Source organism: Xyrauchen texanus, unplaced genomic scaffold (genome assembly GCF_025860055.1).
Source record: "Xyrauchen texanus isolate HMW12.3.18 unplaced genomic scaffold, RBS_HiC_50CHRs HiC_scaffold_676, whole genome shotgun sequence".
In the NCBI taxonomy this organism is placed as follows: Eukaryota; Metazoa; Chordata; class Actinopteri; order Cypriniformes; family Catostomidae; genus Xyrauchen; species Xyrauchen texanus.
This window is the reverse complement of record NW_026266661.1, coordinates 625-17,993: the sequence shown is the minus strand read 5'-3', so window position 1 is coordinate 17,993 and position 17,369 is coordinate 625. Positions and strand designations below refer to the sequence as shown.

Genomic DNA, 17,369 nt, shown 5'->3' with positions numbered 1-17,369 from the left:
TCAAAGGCCATGCCATTATCCTCTTAACAATGTTCTCATTCTTGCCAAACCAAAGTGTAGCTGTCAGTGGGGCACTCTCTTATTAAAGCCCCACATGTAACCACACTCCTCTAATACTTGTACCAAATTAACCTACCAACACCTCTCCTCCCTCCTTTTTGGAGGCCATTTGGCCCATCACTCACTTTCTTCTATCTCACTCTCTCACCTTCTCCTCTCTCCTTATTCCACTGACCATGCATGTTCCAAAAAAAGATCAACTTTTCATTTCAGTGTTGCCCCCTGTGTATCATCCCTCATGCTCTTTGCCCACCCTGTTCCACCCCATATCTTCAAGTCTGAGATGCCAAAGACATCTGATCCCTCTACTATAAGCCAGCCCTGCAAAGCCATTTGCAAGCGACTGCAATTCTGGGATGTGGCAATGGGCGACTTTGACCAATGGGGCAGCTGTCCCCAGTATAAAACGCAGCACAACTGTGAATTTATTTGCTCTTTCTGTCAGTCCATCAATCCTGTGAGGAGGGGGTCCAAGTAACAGGGGACAGATTTTGTTATACAGAGAGCAACTCAAGCAATAGTTACGATCATTAAAAGAACGGATAGACCAGTTTAATTAAGCCTTTGCCACTTCCACTGACAGGATGGAGGACGCCTACATGAAGGACCCAGCCGACTGTCTGGCCTTCTTTGGGGTTAATGAGAGCACCGGTCTTACCCCTGATCAGGTCAAGAAGAACCTGGCCAAGTTCGGTTACAATGGTGAGATCAACAGGATGTGTAGAAGAAACTTGTGTGGTTGAATAGAAGAGATCCAAACTCTCTGAATGCTAGAAATGGTTCTTGTTGGGAATGTACAGAGATGCAATAAGACTTAAGTTCTTGGGTTTAACTTTTGAGTAGTGATAATGGTAGAGGACCTCAACTTGTTTCAACTTAAAGTCAGATTGTCGCTTTGGTAGGAAAACATAATGGATGAATGTTTTAGGATATTTTGAAATGCTCATGTTGTTCAGTGGCATTTGAAGTGACATCAACAGCTTGTGCTGAGGCTAAGATGCAGAGATTGAAAATAGCTTGAGGCAGAGAGGGAGAGGGAATGGAAGACAGGTGATGGCTCAAGGGTCTTGCTTGGTTATTTGATCGCTCTTATTAGATGAGTGATATTTCAGACTGATGGGGCAGGGTGGTTGCTTAGATGGTGGCTGGAGCTGACCTGGGAGATCACATATGTTCCTGGTTATGCAAAGTCATGATGTACAAAATGAGAAAAACCTAACATAAAATGTCTGAAAACATTACTTGTTAGTAAGCAGGTTTCATATTACTGGTCAATTTAATATGTATTAATAATATTTTAATAAAAATATATATTAAAATATATTTGAATGTTGAAACCGGTACTCAATTACTATTTTGTAAATCCTGTTAGCTTTCAAATTGTTCATATTTTATTATGGAAATGTGAATGTGGAATGAATAAATATTATGCAAAACATCCCAGATTGAATAATTCAGCCTCAACAATGTAATGTACATCTGATCACATTGTGAGATATTCTTACTTAAAAATATTTTCCGTTCGGGCAAAAACATTTTTATCATCTGCATAATTCTTGAAATTCCGAGCCATGTTGTCCAAGTGCACTTCTCAACTTTTTTCATATGTCGCACGTGTTGATGTATTTGGAAACATAATTCATGGACCTTTTTTCATAAGGGAAATCAATGATAAATGCTTATGCTATAATACTTCCTTTGAGCCACATTTGATTTGTCAAAGTAATGTTGTACTATTGTCATGAATACTAGTCAGTTTTATTTTCTCTCTGACTCTTTCTCCTTTGTCTTTCTTTCATATGCTGTGTTTCTTAGAGCTGCCAGCTGAGGAGGGTAAGTATGAACTGTCATCAATAGATTGATATTTTAACGTTTTATTCTGAAAAGCTGTTCAAGATTAAAAAGTAGTTTCCATTCTTTGCAGGTAAATCTATCTGGGAGCTGATCATTGAGCAGTTTGAGGATCTGTTAGTCAGAATTTTGCTGCTCGCTGCCTGCATCTCTTTTGTAAGTCAACAACTAGTGCATAATTCAAACATTATATCATATATGTTATCATATATGTAGGTCAACCTCAGATACATTTTCAGAGGATATATGTACATGTTTGTACCCTTATGAGAGTACTTATATTACTATTTAATTCCCTTTGGTTTATTAGTATCTTTTTTGGCATACAGTGGGCAATATCAAAGTAATATCAAATTACCAAACCAAGGAAATAATGGACAAGACTCATTTTGTTAAATGAAGAATAATATCATAATAACAAAATTTCTCTAAGCAGAGACTTTTACAAAGACCAAGATCACGATGGCAGTAGTATTGATGATGTTATAATATTTGCCATTGACTGTGTTTCTTAAAAGCAATGCAAGCTTAAATTGATCCTAGAGACCATTGGTCATCCAATGGTTTCTACATTCTACATAGGCTTACAATGCTTTTGGGAAATGCAGCTGTTTATTTTATTGGTCTACAACTTGCCATGTTGTTGCCATGTTGCTGACTGATTTATGTTCTAATCGTAATGGGCAGTATAAGTTTGTTGAATGTTTAAGTTGAAGTATGTAGAAAAGATGTCAAGCTTTGTTTCATGCGATTGGTGTAATCAGGTCTAGCAGAACCCATAAATTTGTCATGTACAGCCATGGCACTCTTTTAAACTTTCCCTTTCAACTTAGTGGTCATCATGTAAATAGCTGTTGTAACACTGTATATGTTACCATACTGCACTTAAAAGTGTAACATACACCACAGCCATCTATGGTGTTATACAACAAGGCACACATGCTCATTTGCTGTTTATTATAGCCGGTTACAGTTATATGCTCAAACTATGTAGTTGCAAAGGGCTGCGTAGCACTGACAGCATTAGCCTTACGCCTTCAGAAACTTTAGAAACACATGTCTAATACGATGAACACATTCTCTATTACAGTGTAGCATCTGAAATAGTTTCCAGTAGAGTTGATCAATCTTTATTTATTATGTGAGGAAGCCACACTGATGGTGTCATTTACTGTGCTGTGGTCAGGGCAGGAAAGCCTCTGTAGGTTTGAGACTATGGTGGTTCAGGGGGTGTTTTGGGGGTTAGTGGTTAACACGGGGGTATTCATGTCAGACCCCTCCCTTCTTCGTCTCGGCCAGCTGTTCAAATGGCCTTAGAAGGAAAATATTGAGGAGCTCTGAAGACGGCAGAGAGAGAGAACAGGTTTATTTTAAGAAAGACTGAAGTCTAAGACAGAAACTCTATCCTTCAGGAAAGGTCAGGAGAAATGGAGGGATGGAGAGGGAGCTAAAGAGCGAGGGATGAGCCCAGAGAGGACAGATAGAAAGCCAAATTACTATTGTGCAACGATATTGTGAAATAATGTTTTTGATGGCTTATTTATGTTGTTGCACAAGAGGAGAAAGGAAGCAACCAGATCATTAGTATCATGCTGTCATAATATTGTAGTTCTCATCTTCTTAAATAATATTTCATATGGGCCCAGTGAACCAATAGGCCTTCCTTAGATCCATAAATCAAGAATCAATCAAGAGTTTAGACAAATGTACTGGTGAAGTCATTAAACAGCTGAACATTTCTAATCATAGGCTGCTTTTCTTGAATTTTTACTGATTAGTAAACTTTAGTACTGTTCCTCCCATACAAAAATATTATACTGAATAATTCAAAATGACATAAATAAAAAATAAATAGAAAACAATAATAATTAATAATACATGGTATATATATTTAAGAGTGGTAATCAAACAAGATATTTAAATAGAAAACAATAATAATTAATAATACATGGTATATATATTTAAGAGTGGTAATCAAACAAGATATTTAAATAGAAAACAATAATAATTAATAATACATGGTATATATATTTAAGAGTGGTAATCAAACAATATATATATATATATATATATATATATATATATATATATATATATTAAAGGTTTATTGATTTTTTTTAAGCTCTTGAATATATACCATGCAATACAATCTACAATACCAGTCAAAAGTTTGGACACAACTAAAATTGTTTATTTTTTATTATATATAGGGAACTGGGATGCTTTTTAAACAGTATTGAAGGAGTTCTTGTGTATGTTGGACACTTGTTGGCTGATTTTCCTTTACTGCCTGCTCCAACTCATCCATACAAAAATAAATAAATAAAAACATGCAAGCATAAGCTTATATATTAAAAGGATTTTAAGATCATGAGGAACATATATTCAGTCAAGTGTGTCCAAACACTTGACTGGTAGCATACATTAGAATATTCTAATATTTGAATAACAAGGTTCTGCCAAGCAGCTGATTTTTGACATTATTGGTTCTAAAATGTGCAAGAAATATAACAAATGGACTGTAAATTGAAGAAATGCATATCATGTGTGGATCTGTAAAGTCTCGCTGTGTGTTTTAGGTCCTGGCTTGGTTTGAGGAGGGCGACGAGACCGTCACTGCCTTCGTCGAGCCGTTTGTCATCTTGCTAATTCTAATCGCCAATGCCGTAGTCGGTGTGTGGCAGGTAATGCACCAGTGGCTCTGTTACTTCATGATTTTATAAAGTAAACGAAGTGAATGCATAATTCATTCACATCTGGTATATAAACCAAGCAAATATGTCTGTGTGTTTTACCTTTGTAAATCACTTTGTATAAAAGCACCTGCTAAATGAATAAATGTTAATACACGTACAGGAGCGTAATGCTGAGAGCGCCATTGAGGCTCTGAAGGAGTATGAGCCTGAGATGGGAAAGATCTACCGTTCTGACAGAAAGAGTGTCCAGATGATCAAGGCCAGAGAGATTGTCCCTGGTGACATCGTGGAAGTGTCTGGTGAGATTCCTTCACATACTTCAAGCTCTTCGCTGTCTGTTTAGTTTCTGTAGTAGGAATGTTTGGAATGGCATTCGTTATTTACTAAGAAAGTAGTATGCAGCATGCAGCACTACCCCGATGACCAACTATTTTTGCCAAAACGTGCAGGATACTACAGAACACTATATCTCACAATGCAATGTGGTTGTACATTTCCAGTGTAATGAAAGAAGTGGACATATTTGATTGGGCTGTCAAGGATGAATACATTTTTAATAGAGCTGTCGATATAATGTGTTAATTCAGTGCAATTAATTATCTGAATTGTTATTTGTAATTATATATATATATATATATATACTTATTTTAATGAATATAAATTATCTTTATTTGGGGGCTTTTCTCAGCAAATATTGATTACATGTGATTAATTACGATTAATCTGCACATCATGTATTTATTTCTATTAAAATTTTAATCAGTTGACAACCTTAATTTTTACACAAAATTTGATAAAAAATGCAAAACAACTTTTATTTCCAAGATGCAAATGCAAATCACTGAATTAAATATGCAACATAATGAGGACATGATGTACAACAGAACACAATTGTTCAGAGCGTTTAATGTTGCATAATGCTTACCATTTCACAGACTATTTTAACAGTAGATAGTAGTGTATCGTGTATAGTGTGCAATATGCCATGCACATGTTTTCCATTTTTGTCTTTGTATCTGTCTTGTGCACTGAGATTGAAGAGATGAAAGACTTAAACTGATGCTAGATGGTTAGAGGGCAGTCTTTCCTAACTGTCAGTCTATCTTGTGTATCAAGTGGATAATTAATTAGAGTTCTAAAAGAAGAAAAACAAAATGTTGGATATACATGATATAGTCCCTGAAGTGCAGTCTGAGTGTAACTTACAATTTCTGGTTCTCAGAATGTTCTGGCAACGTTAGTGTTTGGCTATAAAAATAAACCCTAAAAAGAATGTTCCTAGGCTGCGTTTAACTTCACTGTATACATCCACTCGCTAACTCCTCTAAGCACTTCCCCAGTAGCGATTTTAACCACCACGCAATTGCATGGGCCCATGACTGTTGGGGGCCCCCCGCCCTGGGTAGGAAAGCTCTGCAAAAATTGCTTGATTGGTGACATGTTGTTCTGAGTACATGTGCGGATATATATGCTACCGGGTTCGGGTCAGTAGGACTTTGGGTTCAGATTTGTAATTTCTGAAAAAATATACAGGCCTTCCAAACTTGTTTCGCCCACGCGCTTTCACTCATACAGATAAGCATGAACGGAATAGTTAGGGGCCATTCACAACGAAAGTGTTTGCTTGATAAACAGCAATGTTTTTTTCCTTCTACTATAGTGTGCTGAGGAGCCGCCATGTTTGTATGTTTACTCTTACAGTTATGAATGTTGCCTACAGTGCTTACATAAAATACAACTTTTTGCAACATGGTGAACAATACACTGCAGTGTTAGAATATAAGCTCCAGATGAAAGTAAAGTAAATAAGACAGAAATATATTACTATTGTATACAACAAATCCTCAAAGTAATAATAATAATACTGTATCTTATTATAATGACTAACTCCAGGAATTCCAAAATGTCACTGGTTGATGTAGTTTTGCACACCCTGTTCACACACAAACAAATAAAGCATAAAAATATATGTAGGTAAATATTGCTTTTTTTTTAATCAATGTATTGTGTAAAAACTGGAAAACATGCATTAATTTCTAACAAAATCTAACAAAAATGTTATTTCATTAAACATATTGAATGTACTTGGTTACAACTGCTGATAGGATGAATTTAAAATTATGATATAAAATAAATTTTATGTAATTGTTCAGCACATTTTTTTCTAAATGGGGCCTCAATTGGTCAGTTGCTTGGGGCCTCAGAAATCATAAACCCGCCCCTGTACTTCCCCTCGTGGGAATACATGGCCATTTTGGAAGTCTGTTCCACTTTATTAAGTGGGCAAGGGAAGTTTCTGTTGACAGCCCCTCAACCCCTCGATTTTGACAGAGGGAGTAAGCCTACTGAAATCGATTATGACATCATAACACAGTTCACGCTTAAACTACCCCACCCCAAACAAATCTTATGTATGATGGAAGTGAAGTTAGGTCAGTTAAGCAGTTTGTAAGTTTGTTACACAGCCATAGCTTATTTGCTCATTGTAATGTTACCATTTAAAAAAAAATATGATTAATCCTTTCTAACAATTAATTCCAATAAATTCTTAAAAGATAAGATTTTTACATTAGACTCTGAAATTTCAACTAAACTTTACCTGAATCTGTGATTGCATCAATCTCTGAAAACAGTTGCAAAAATGACAAAATAATTCAATAAATTGACATCAGCCTTCAACATGCTCCAAGTGATAAAGGGTTTAGGGTGTTATAACCCATTGCATGGGTTCTGCAAGTAGAGGGCACTCACACAACATATGCAATGATTTATATCTGAGTTCATAGTCACACATTATACATTTGCACATATACAGCGAAATACTTTTTTGCATATCAGAGTGCAGGGTCAGCCATGGGATGGCACCCCTGGAGCAGATAGGGTGAACTCAGATAGGCTTGAACACCTGACCTTCTGGTCAGTAACCCAGAGCCTAAACCGCTGATCCACCAAAGGGCATACAAATTTGGAAAAGTGGAACGTAGTCCTAGAATGTTAGGAGTTTACCTCCAAAAAGCACAAATGGGAACCGCACATTTATATGTAACATTGTGTGTTTGCTGGGAAGTTCGACCAACTCACTGTCAGGATGCATATTTGTTCATAAGGGTCATTATAATATCGTCTTTTACAATGTTCATGAATAATTTTCATGAGTATGCTGCCATACTGAAAACTCGCTCTTTCCCTTTCCCCAGTTGGTGATAAAGTCCCCGCTGACATCAGGCTTACTGCCATCCGTTCCACCACACTCCGTGTGGACCAGTCCATCCTGACTGGTTAGTACCTCTGTCAGTCTAAATCAGTTGAGTTTGAATAATACAATACAGACTGAAGATGAAATCATTTTTGCAGGTGAGTCCGTCAGTGTGATCAAGCACACCGATGCTGTCCCCGACCCCAGAGCCGTGAACCAGGACAAGAAGAACATGCTTTTCTCTGTGAGTCTCCATTCAAACACTCTTCTAACCCTCGTTGACCGGTCATCTACCTCTTATTCAGCTACCAAACCCCTCATTCCTCCATACATTTGTTCTAAAATGATTTGAATAGTTGATACACACTTTACCCAAATTGGACATGCTCCTACATTAACATCATTTGTTGATCCTGGAAAATCAAATAATCATAGCTAAAACCCTACCCTTAACCCCTAAAACCAACCCACACCAACAATCAGAGAAATAATAGGTTGACAAGGATGATGTTCAAACCCCAACCCCGGATCTAGGCCTCCCTAAACCTAATCCTTAAGCCTAAGGATTAGGCTTAAGCCTAAAACTAACCCTACTCCCAAACCTAAAATCTGATTGGTTAATAGTAATGTTGTTCCAAGACCAGGAAGGAAGTTGATCCAGGAACTTGGGTATATCTGCTGCTTGGGTTAATCATGTTAAGGAATCACTAGTTACTTGTTAAAATATAATTTTCATCTCTCACCCTTTAGGGCACAAACATCGCTTCTGGTAAGGCTATTGGCGTAGCTGTCGGTACTGGTGTATCCACTGAGATTGGTAAGATCCGAGACCAGATGGCTGCCACTGAGCAGGAGAAGACCCCCCTGCAACAGAAGCTGGATGAGTTTGGTGAGCAGCTGTCTAAGGTTATCTCTCTGATTTGCGTTGCTGTCTGGATGATCAACATCGGTCACTTCAATGATCCCGTTCATGGTGGATCCTGGATCCGTGGCGCTGTGTACTATTTCAAGATCGCTGTCGCTCTGGCTGTGGCTGCCATACCTGAGGGTGAGGATCATGACACATGCAACACTATATCACTTAGTTTATTTTTTCCCCAAGGTTTATTATGTATTTCCTACCATGCAGCAAACACATTCGAAAATGTTCCTATGTTCAGAACTTACTATTACAACTTACATCTGCAAAGACAATGAAGCGAATGAACAGGCGAACTTGAACTAAGTTATGCTCCAGTAATAATGCGTAACTTGTGTTGTGAATATGCTGTTTCCTAATAAAACACGCTTCACGTAATGCAATATCCTAAACTGTCTAAACATGAGGAATTCACAACAGAGTTACTTCTAAAAAGTAGCTAGTACTTCAGTATTTTCAAGTGCACAGGTTTTCAGGACAGTTTCTCATGTGTATAATCTTACATAATAAATATTAAATATGTTTGATAAACGTTTAAATAATTTTAAGTAGTTTATAAAACTAAATGTCTATTTTCTCTGAGTAAAATTGACACATTTTAAAGATAATGAATTTGACATGATGAAATATTGTCTAAATTTAAAGAGCATTTTGTCAAAAGAAAAAATCTGAAAATTAACACTGCACAAGTGGACCACATGATTGACCATTGGCCAACACTTGTCAGTGTAGTTATCAATGACAGATATTAATCCATCCACAATCTACTCTTATAAGGTCTGCCTGCTGTCATCACTACCTGCTTGGCTCTTGGTACCAGACGTATGGCCAAGAAGAATGCCATTGTCCGTTCTCTGCCCTCTGTGGAGACCCTGGGCTGCACCTCCGTCATCTGCTCTGACAAAACTGGCACCTTGACCACCAACCAGATGTGTGTGACTAAGGTATGTGTTATGCAACATGTGCCCAGGTGTTCACACACACTCATCCAGTAAGAAATAATGAAGATAGAGCTAATACTGATATACTGACATAATCTTTTGATGACATCTGTATGTTTAAAGTTGAAGGGCCCTATTTTAAGTGCACAATGCCTTAAGAGAAGCACTATGCGATACGTCATATGCACAAAGTCAGTATTTTTTGTATTTTCATGCACGCATGCTTCAAGTCCAGCCACAAGTGGGTTGGCGAAATCACTCTGTCAAAGCAGAAACGGGCTGGGTGAAGTGCAATTTAATTCTGCGGTTCTTCTCCAGTTATTGCACCCTCTGCGTCCTACTGTATATTCCATTTCATGTCTAGCAACATTGATAAAAATGAAAACAGACCATTCATAAAATTTTGGTAGTGTAACTGGGCTTTATGCAGTGCATACCCTGCTCCATCACTGTATTGTCGCCTACGCTGTTCCGGACCGCGATGTATATTATGTATGCGGGGTTGGGGAGTAACGGAATACATGTAACGGGATATAAAATATTTAAAATAAAGTAACTGAATACATGTAATGGGATTTAAAATATTTAAAATAAAGTATTTAAAATACAAAATATTAGTAACTGTAATCCACTACATTTACAATTTAAATAATTGGTAATTAAAATACAGTTACATTCAAAAAGTATTTTGATAACTGAAGCGTTTACTTTGTATTTTATTGTCATTTGTTTAATTTAATATTTAGTTCTTTCAGATGGGAAACATTTAGACATAGAAATGATGCGATCCAAAGTGCATTTGAACATCAGTGAAACACTTTCTTATGATGTGTTACATTCATACGAGCAGACAGAGAAGTACGTTTGAAGTAAGTTTGGAGCAGAAGAAATAGAAATAAACCTTGTGTAAATTGTCATCTTTACAATAAGCTAAAATGCTATTTCTAGCCATTTTACACGCACATGTTACCAGATACGATCATAATTATTTATCAAGAAAATTTACGCTGGATCATAATTAATTTTTCTAGTAAGATCTTTGATATTAGGGCAAAAATGTTATTCTTGATAATCATTTTTGTATTGTTTTCCTGTAAAAAAAACAATCGGCCTCTCTAGGACTCTTGGCTCTCATACTGCTTGCCCATGTCTCACCTGCTTGAAAAATTATTTTTGTTTCTCCCATTTTTCATTGTTTTGTAATTTATATTAGTTTTATATATATCTCTTTTTAATGTTTTACGTTTTATTTTTGTACAATGTCCATGAGCTTTATTTTCTATTACAAAATTATACAAAACTTATTATTATTATTGATTATTATAGTATATATAGTGAATATTATTATTATTCACTTCCGACTCAATCAGTGCCATGATTTGGGGGCAGGACTACCTGTTTGAAGTGAACAATGGAGAGCAGGTGCGGGTAGACGTGTAGGGCATAAAGAGTGTTTGGTAAAACTGTGTGAAAACTTTATTATTTTTGCAGCTCCGTTTGGTGTCGCTAGTGGCATACAAATGTCTCACTACACCTGGACAACCTATGGTCTTCACATTTCTACATTTGTAAACATTTATTTAATACAGACTAAGATCTGTATGTATCATTACAGATGTTTATCATCGACAAAATTGATGGTGATCATGTGGAACTTGACTGCTTTGATATCTCTGGCTCCAAGTACACCCCTGAGGGAGAGGTGTAAGTACACACTTAAATGCTTTCCCTAAAATGTATTTTAATATACAGACTTTGAGATATGTTAAAGTCTAAAATGTAATCAGAATTGTATCTTTCCCTCAGCTCAAAGTTGGGTGCTCGTGTTGACTGCAGTCAGTATGATGGTCTGGTTGAGCTGTCCACCATCTGTGCCCTGTGCAATGACTCTTCCCTTGACTACAACGAGGTGAGAGATATACTCTTACATGCTTCTATCCGTTATTAGGTCTTTTCTACATTTTCCTAATTCAAATTTTTGTTCTGATCTGATGCAGAATAAGAAGATCTTTGAGAAGGTCGGTGAGGCCACTGAGACTGCTCTGTGCTGCTTAGTTGAGAAGATGAATGTGTTCAAGAGCAACGTCAACAACCTGCCCAAGGTTGAGAGAGCCAATGCCTGCTGCAACGTAAGTACTGGTGGAAATCTTTTTTTAAATACTGGTAATAACTCAAGAACTCAAATGGAACAACATTGTCATCTTGTGCAGATTGTAAAGCAGCTAATGAAGAAGAACTTCACTCTAGAGTTCTCCCGTGACAGGAAATCCATGTCTGTCTATTGTACTCCTTTCAAGGGTGATGCAGGCAGCAAAATGTTTGTGAAGGTAACAATTCCCTTATGATTTCACTTTAAAAATCAATGAATCAATGGCCTTTTCTATACTTACTTCACGTTTGTTTGTTCGGTTTTTTTTTTGATAATAACTTGGATTTTTGGACTCATACCATGGTAATCCCATGGTGTTCTTTGAAGTACTTTGTAATCCTGTGTAAATAAGGATTGATACCATCACTATATCATGATCCTTTTTGTGTTGGAGAAACTTTTTTCACTATCAAGGATTATCTTCATAGCATCCTTTATTACATCTCCTTGTGTAGTTAATATGAATGATGATCATCTGATAGTTGCCTGTAACACATTTCCGCTCACCATTAATAGGGTGCTCCAGAGGGTGTGATTGACAGATGCACCTATGTGCGTGTTGGAGCTACTCGCCTGCCCCTGACTAACGTTGTGAAGGATAAGATCATGTCCATCATTAAGGAGTGGGGTACCGGACGTGATACCCTGCGTTGCCTGGCCTTGGCCACCCGTGACAGTCCCCTGAAAGTCGAGGAAATGAACCTTGTGGACTCTACCAAATTTGTTGACTATGAGGTACACACTAAAAGCATACAACTTGATGAGGTTTATATATGCAAAGCATTATCCCTGGTGACCAAGGAAGACAAGCTGATCCAGGCTGGATTTTTCTGGATATGTCTGTTGTGGTTTAGACCATCTATGCTGGTCTTTTCAGCAGGGATGATGTATAAGTTTCAGTAACATTTGACATTCTTTGTTTTACTCCTTTGCTGTTTCTATCAGACTGACCTGACCTTTGTTGGCTGTGTCGGTATGTTGGATCCCCCCCGTAAAGAGGTTACTGGCTCCATTGAACTGTGCAGGGCTGCTGGGATTCGTGTAATCATGATCACTGGTATGCATTTGCAGTCCACTGCTCTCTGTTTATTGCCCTCTTCAATCCCTGCTATCTCCTACATAAAACTTGTCCCCCAAAAGACTAAAGAATCATGTCAAACCGAAACTCTCAGGTGACAACAAGGGTACCGCTGTGGCTATCTGCCGTCGTATTGGCATCTTTAGTGAGGATGAGGATGTGACTGGCAAGGCTTACACCGGACGTGAGTTTGATGACCTGCCCCGTTCTGAGCAGAGTGATGCTGTCCGCAGGGCCCGCTGCTTCGCCCGTGTCGAGCCCTCCCACAAGTCCAAGATTGTTGAGTTCCTGCAAGGCATGGATGAGATTACTGCTATGGTGAGACACTTACACACTTAAACACATAGGGCATGAACAACCTGAAGAGTTTTTTGAGGTGATATAGTAATGTCATTCTCTTTCTTCAAGACTGGTGATGGTGTCAACGATGCCCCTGCCTTGAAAAAGGCAGAGATTGGCATTGCCATGGGCTCTGGCACTGCCGTTGCCAAGTCAGCCTCTGAGATGGTCCTGGCCGATGACAACTTCTCTTCCATTGTTGCTGCTGTTGAAGAAGGCAGAGCCATTTACAACAACATGAAGCAATTCATTCGTTACTTAATTTCTTCCAACGTTGGTGAGGTCGTCTGGTGAGAATCCACACACTTGATGCCTTTGCTTAATATCATGTTTATGTTTTCATATATGTTGAAACATTATGCCTTTCTCTTACCTTACTTTATCTTACCGTACATTTTCCTTTACATTACAGTATTTTCCTGACTGCTGCTCTTGGCCTGCCTGAGGCTCTGATCCCAGTGCAGCTCCTGTGGGTGAACTTGGTGACTGACGGTCTTCCTGCCACTGCCCTGGGCTTCAACCCCCCTGACCTTGAGATCATGGGCAAGCCACCCCGCTCCCCCAAAGAGCCCCTAATCTCTGGCTGGCTTTTCTTCAGATACATGGCCATTGGTGGTAGGTATCATCATCATCTCTGTGAGATACTGTAGCTCATCACTCGTGTTCTCTTTGTGAGTTTTGGTTGTATTCTTATAAATTGACTGTCCTTAGGATATGTGGGTGCCGCCACTGTGGGTGCTGCCGCTCACTGGTTCATGTATGATGATGAGGGTCCTAATGTCACCTACTACCAGCTGGTGAGCAATATTTCCATATTATTATATTTTGAATCAAAAGAGGAAAGAAATGTTGCTAATTTCTCTTCCTGTCTGTAGTCTCACTTCATGCAGTGCCACGAGGAGAACGAGGACTTCACTGGCATTGACTGTGAGGTCTTTGAGGCTGCTCCACCCATGACCATGGCTCTGTCTGTCCTGGTGACAATTGAGATGTGCAACGCTCTCAACAGGTTACATCTTCACTGCAATGTTAAGATGTCATTCATGATTTGGTCATGCATTAAAGTTACGTCTTCCTAAAGGCCTGTTCACACCAAGAACAAAACTAAGAAAGCAAAACGTTCTAAAATCTAATTAGCTTGGTGTCAACTGTCAACATAGGCAGCAACCTTCTATTGCAGAGTCCTAATCTGATTGGCTGCTTTGGAATGTTTCTCTTAACGATAACTTGTGCTCATTGAATAGCTTACCTCACATGAAGCACAAGGGGCTCGCACTTGATTCAGGAGTTTGCCGTTAGCATGTTTACAAGCTAAGAAAAATGCATTGCATACCAAAATATTGGGTAAAATAGTAAATTTTTAGCCAGTGAAATATTTTGTTAGGACTGTCAATCAATTAAAATTAAGGAAAAAATTAATTCTGTTGGGGCAAAAATAATCACTTAAGTGTCGTATACCTGTAACTGAGCTTCAGAGATGTGTGTACTTCTCATCTGTGACACTTTGTTGAAATCAGGCACACCGTGAAGTTGTGCATTTATGTATGCACTTTAATCTGCAAAGTTTTAAAACTTGTTTTAGCACAGTGGTTGATTGACAGGTAGAACTTTCACCCTAGAATTCCTTGGTTTCACCAGGCTAAAGCAGGAGGAGCCAACAAATCATATAGGCCTACCCACTGTCATGTATGCCATTAAAATGGATGCTACACCCATGAATGTAGCCCTAGTACTTATTAGGCTAAATGAAAACAAGTCTGAATGATAAAAACAGATCATGATGAAAATTTTACACTTAAGTCCATCAGAGTGACAGATAAATATTTTATCTATCAAAACCTCTGCCACGCACAAACATCCCTAATAATTTAATCTCAGCAGAAATCACCAGTAAAGCATGCACATCCATGTTAAAAAGCTTAAGTTACCATGAAAGAAAACCAGATACAGGAAAATCGGCATCTTATAAAATGCCAAAATGTTGTGTGTCTATGATGCCTTAAAATAATGCTCACTAAGTTTTAGAACAACACTAATGATTCCCTGATACTGATGGTGGCAATAAGAGTGTCTCTCTGTCTCTTCCATCTTTCTCTGTAGTTTGTCTGAGAACCAGTCTCTCATACGTATGCCTCCATGGAGTAATGGCTGGCTGGTGGCAGCCATGACCCTCTCCATGTCCCTCCACTTCATGATCATCTATGTTGACCCCCTGCCCGTACGTCTCACACCTTCTTTTCATACTGGTCTTTACATTTGACATCTCTCCACTGACCACAACCTACCTCTTCCTCTTCTAGATGGTCTTCAAGTTGAAACACTTGAACCCAGAACAGTGGATGGTGGTACTGAAACTTTCTTTACCAGTCATCTTGATTGATGAGTTGTTGAAGTTCGTCGCCCGTAACTACGTAGACGGTAAGATCTCGAAAACATAAAAAGATGTATTTTTGCACATACTTAGAAAATAACATGCATTCAAGAAAATGATTTTGTAATCATTAAACTACAGCTGTATTCACACTTTTATGATGCTGGTGAAGAGATTAAAATATACTCTAATGCACATTTAATTCAATTAAATATGCTACTAACTATATACTAAATTATGTAGTATAATTATATACTAATGATATTTTCTATTAATAAATCTTTAGATAATTTCTTCCTAAAATCTGTTTTCAATAAAATCTAATTTGTATTTACTCAATATTCTCAACTGTTCGTATGATTTTTTTTAATTCACAAAACTTTGACTAAAAGCTTTTCTATCTATCTATCTATCTATCTATCTATCTATCTATCTATCTATCTATCTATCTATCTATCTATCTATCTATCTATCTATCTGATAACTGTCTTATCTATCCATCCATCCATCCATCCATCCATCCATCCATCCATCCATCTATCTATCTATCTATCTATCTATCTATCTATCTATCTATCTATCTATCTATCTATCCATCTATCTATCTATCTATCTATCTGATAACTGTCTTATCTATCCATCCATCCATCCATCCATCCATCCATCCATCTATCTATCTATCTATCTATCTGATAACTGTCCTATCTATCTATCTATCTATCTATCTATCTATCTATCTATCTATCTATCTATCTATCTATCTATCTATCTATCTATCTATCTATCTATCTGATAACTGTCTTATCTATCTATCTATCCATCCATCCATCCATCTATCTATCTGATAACTGTCTTATCTATCTATCTATCTATCTATCTATCTATCTATCTATCTATCTATCTATCTATCTATCTATCTATTTATCTATCTATCTATCTATCTATCTATCTATCTATCTATCTATCTATCAATCGTGTCTCAGTCATCATTTTTGATTAACTTCATTCTCTACAAATGTAACAATCATTTAATTGATTTTACACTAACCTGTTGAATTTATTTCCAGTCTAAACCAGTCCCCCCTTCCTCAGTTTTCAAGTAACAAAAGCAAGGTATCCAACACCCGTCTCCTGCAGCCTCTGTTCTGTACTTGTTTTATACATGTTTGTGTATATGTTTCTACAGTATGTCTATCAATGTGTGTGTGGTCTATATGTGGTCTTCAGTCGTCTCAAATGTGCTGTAGTTTACCTCTGCAAGCAGAAACTGTGAGATTTATGATAACTTTTTATTTTAGCAGATGCTTTTTATCCAAAGCAGCTCACAGTATACATTTTGGGGACAACCCACCTCACCCAACCCAGGATGATTTACAGGTTTCCCCATACCTGGGATTGTATTATCAGTCTGCATTCTAAGAAATGTATTTAGTAACTCTTTTTATGAATCCCATATTTATAATGAATTGTAAAAGCATTATAAATGCATTACAATGCATACATAAAGTCTCATATACTGTAAAATGTTGTTTATTCTCAGAAATAATTATTACCACAATTATAATACATTATAATATTTACAGATTCATTGTTATACCTTAGAATATAATGCATTATAACATGACCAACGTCAAATTTTATCTGTTTAAGTTTTAATGTATTATATCTATTTTTATTATATATTAGATATTTTTCAGGTAAAGTGACAAAAGCCATGTCTTATTATAAACACCCATACGATTACATATGTTTTAACTTTGTAGCTTTAC

The 17,369-nt window shown here is 37.3% G+C and overlaps 1 protein-coding gene across 1 annotated transcript; it reads left to right on the top strand.

Annotated features, from left to right (window-relative positions):
* The first annotated feature begins 487 nt into the window (after window positions 1-487).
* atp2a1l (ATPase sarcoplasmic/endoplasmic reticulum Ca2+ transporting 1, like) lies at window positions 488-16,857 on the top strand. The gene is made up of 23 exons (XM_052125160.1): window positions 488-762; window positions 1,876-1,893; window positions 1,985-2,067; window positions 4,491-4,595; window positions 4,768-4,906; window positions 7,805-7,885; window positions 7,962-8,047; window positions 8,554-8,851; window positions 9,500-9,666; window positions 11,279-11,367; window positions 11,470-11,572; window positions 11,661-11,792; window positions 11,874-11,990; window positions 12,329-12,547; window positions 12,758-12,869; window positions 12,985-13,208; window positions 13,299-13,519; window positions 13,642-13,844; window positions 13,941-14,026; window positions 14,105-14,238; window positions 15,330-15,447; window positions 15,530-15,647; window positions 16,668-16,857. Exons 1-23 carry the CDS (start codon window positions 645-647, stop codon window positions 16,670-16,672), a joined length of 2,976 nt encoding a protein of 991 aa, XP_051981120.1. The 5' UTR covers window positions 488-644; the 3' UTR covers window positions 16,673-16,857.
* Window positions 16,858-17,369: the final 512 nt, after the last annotated feature.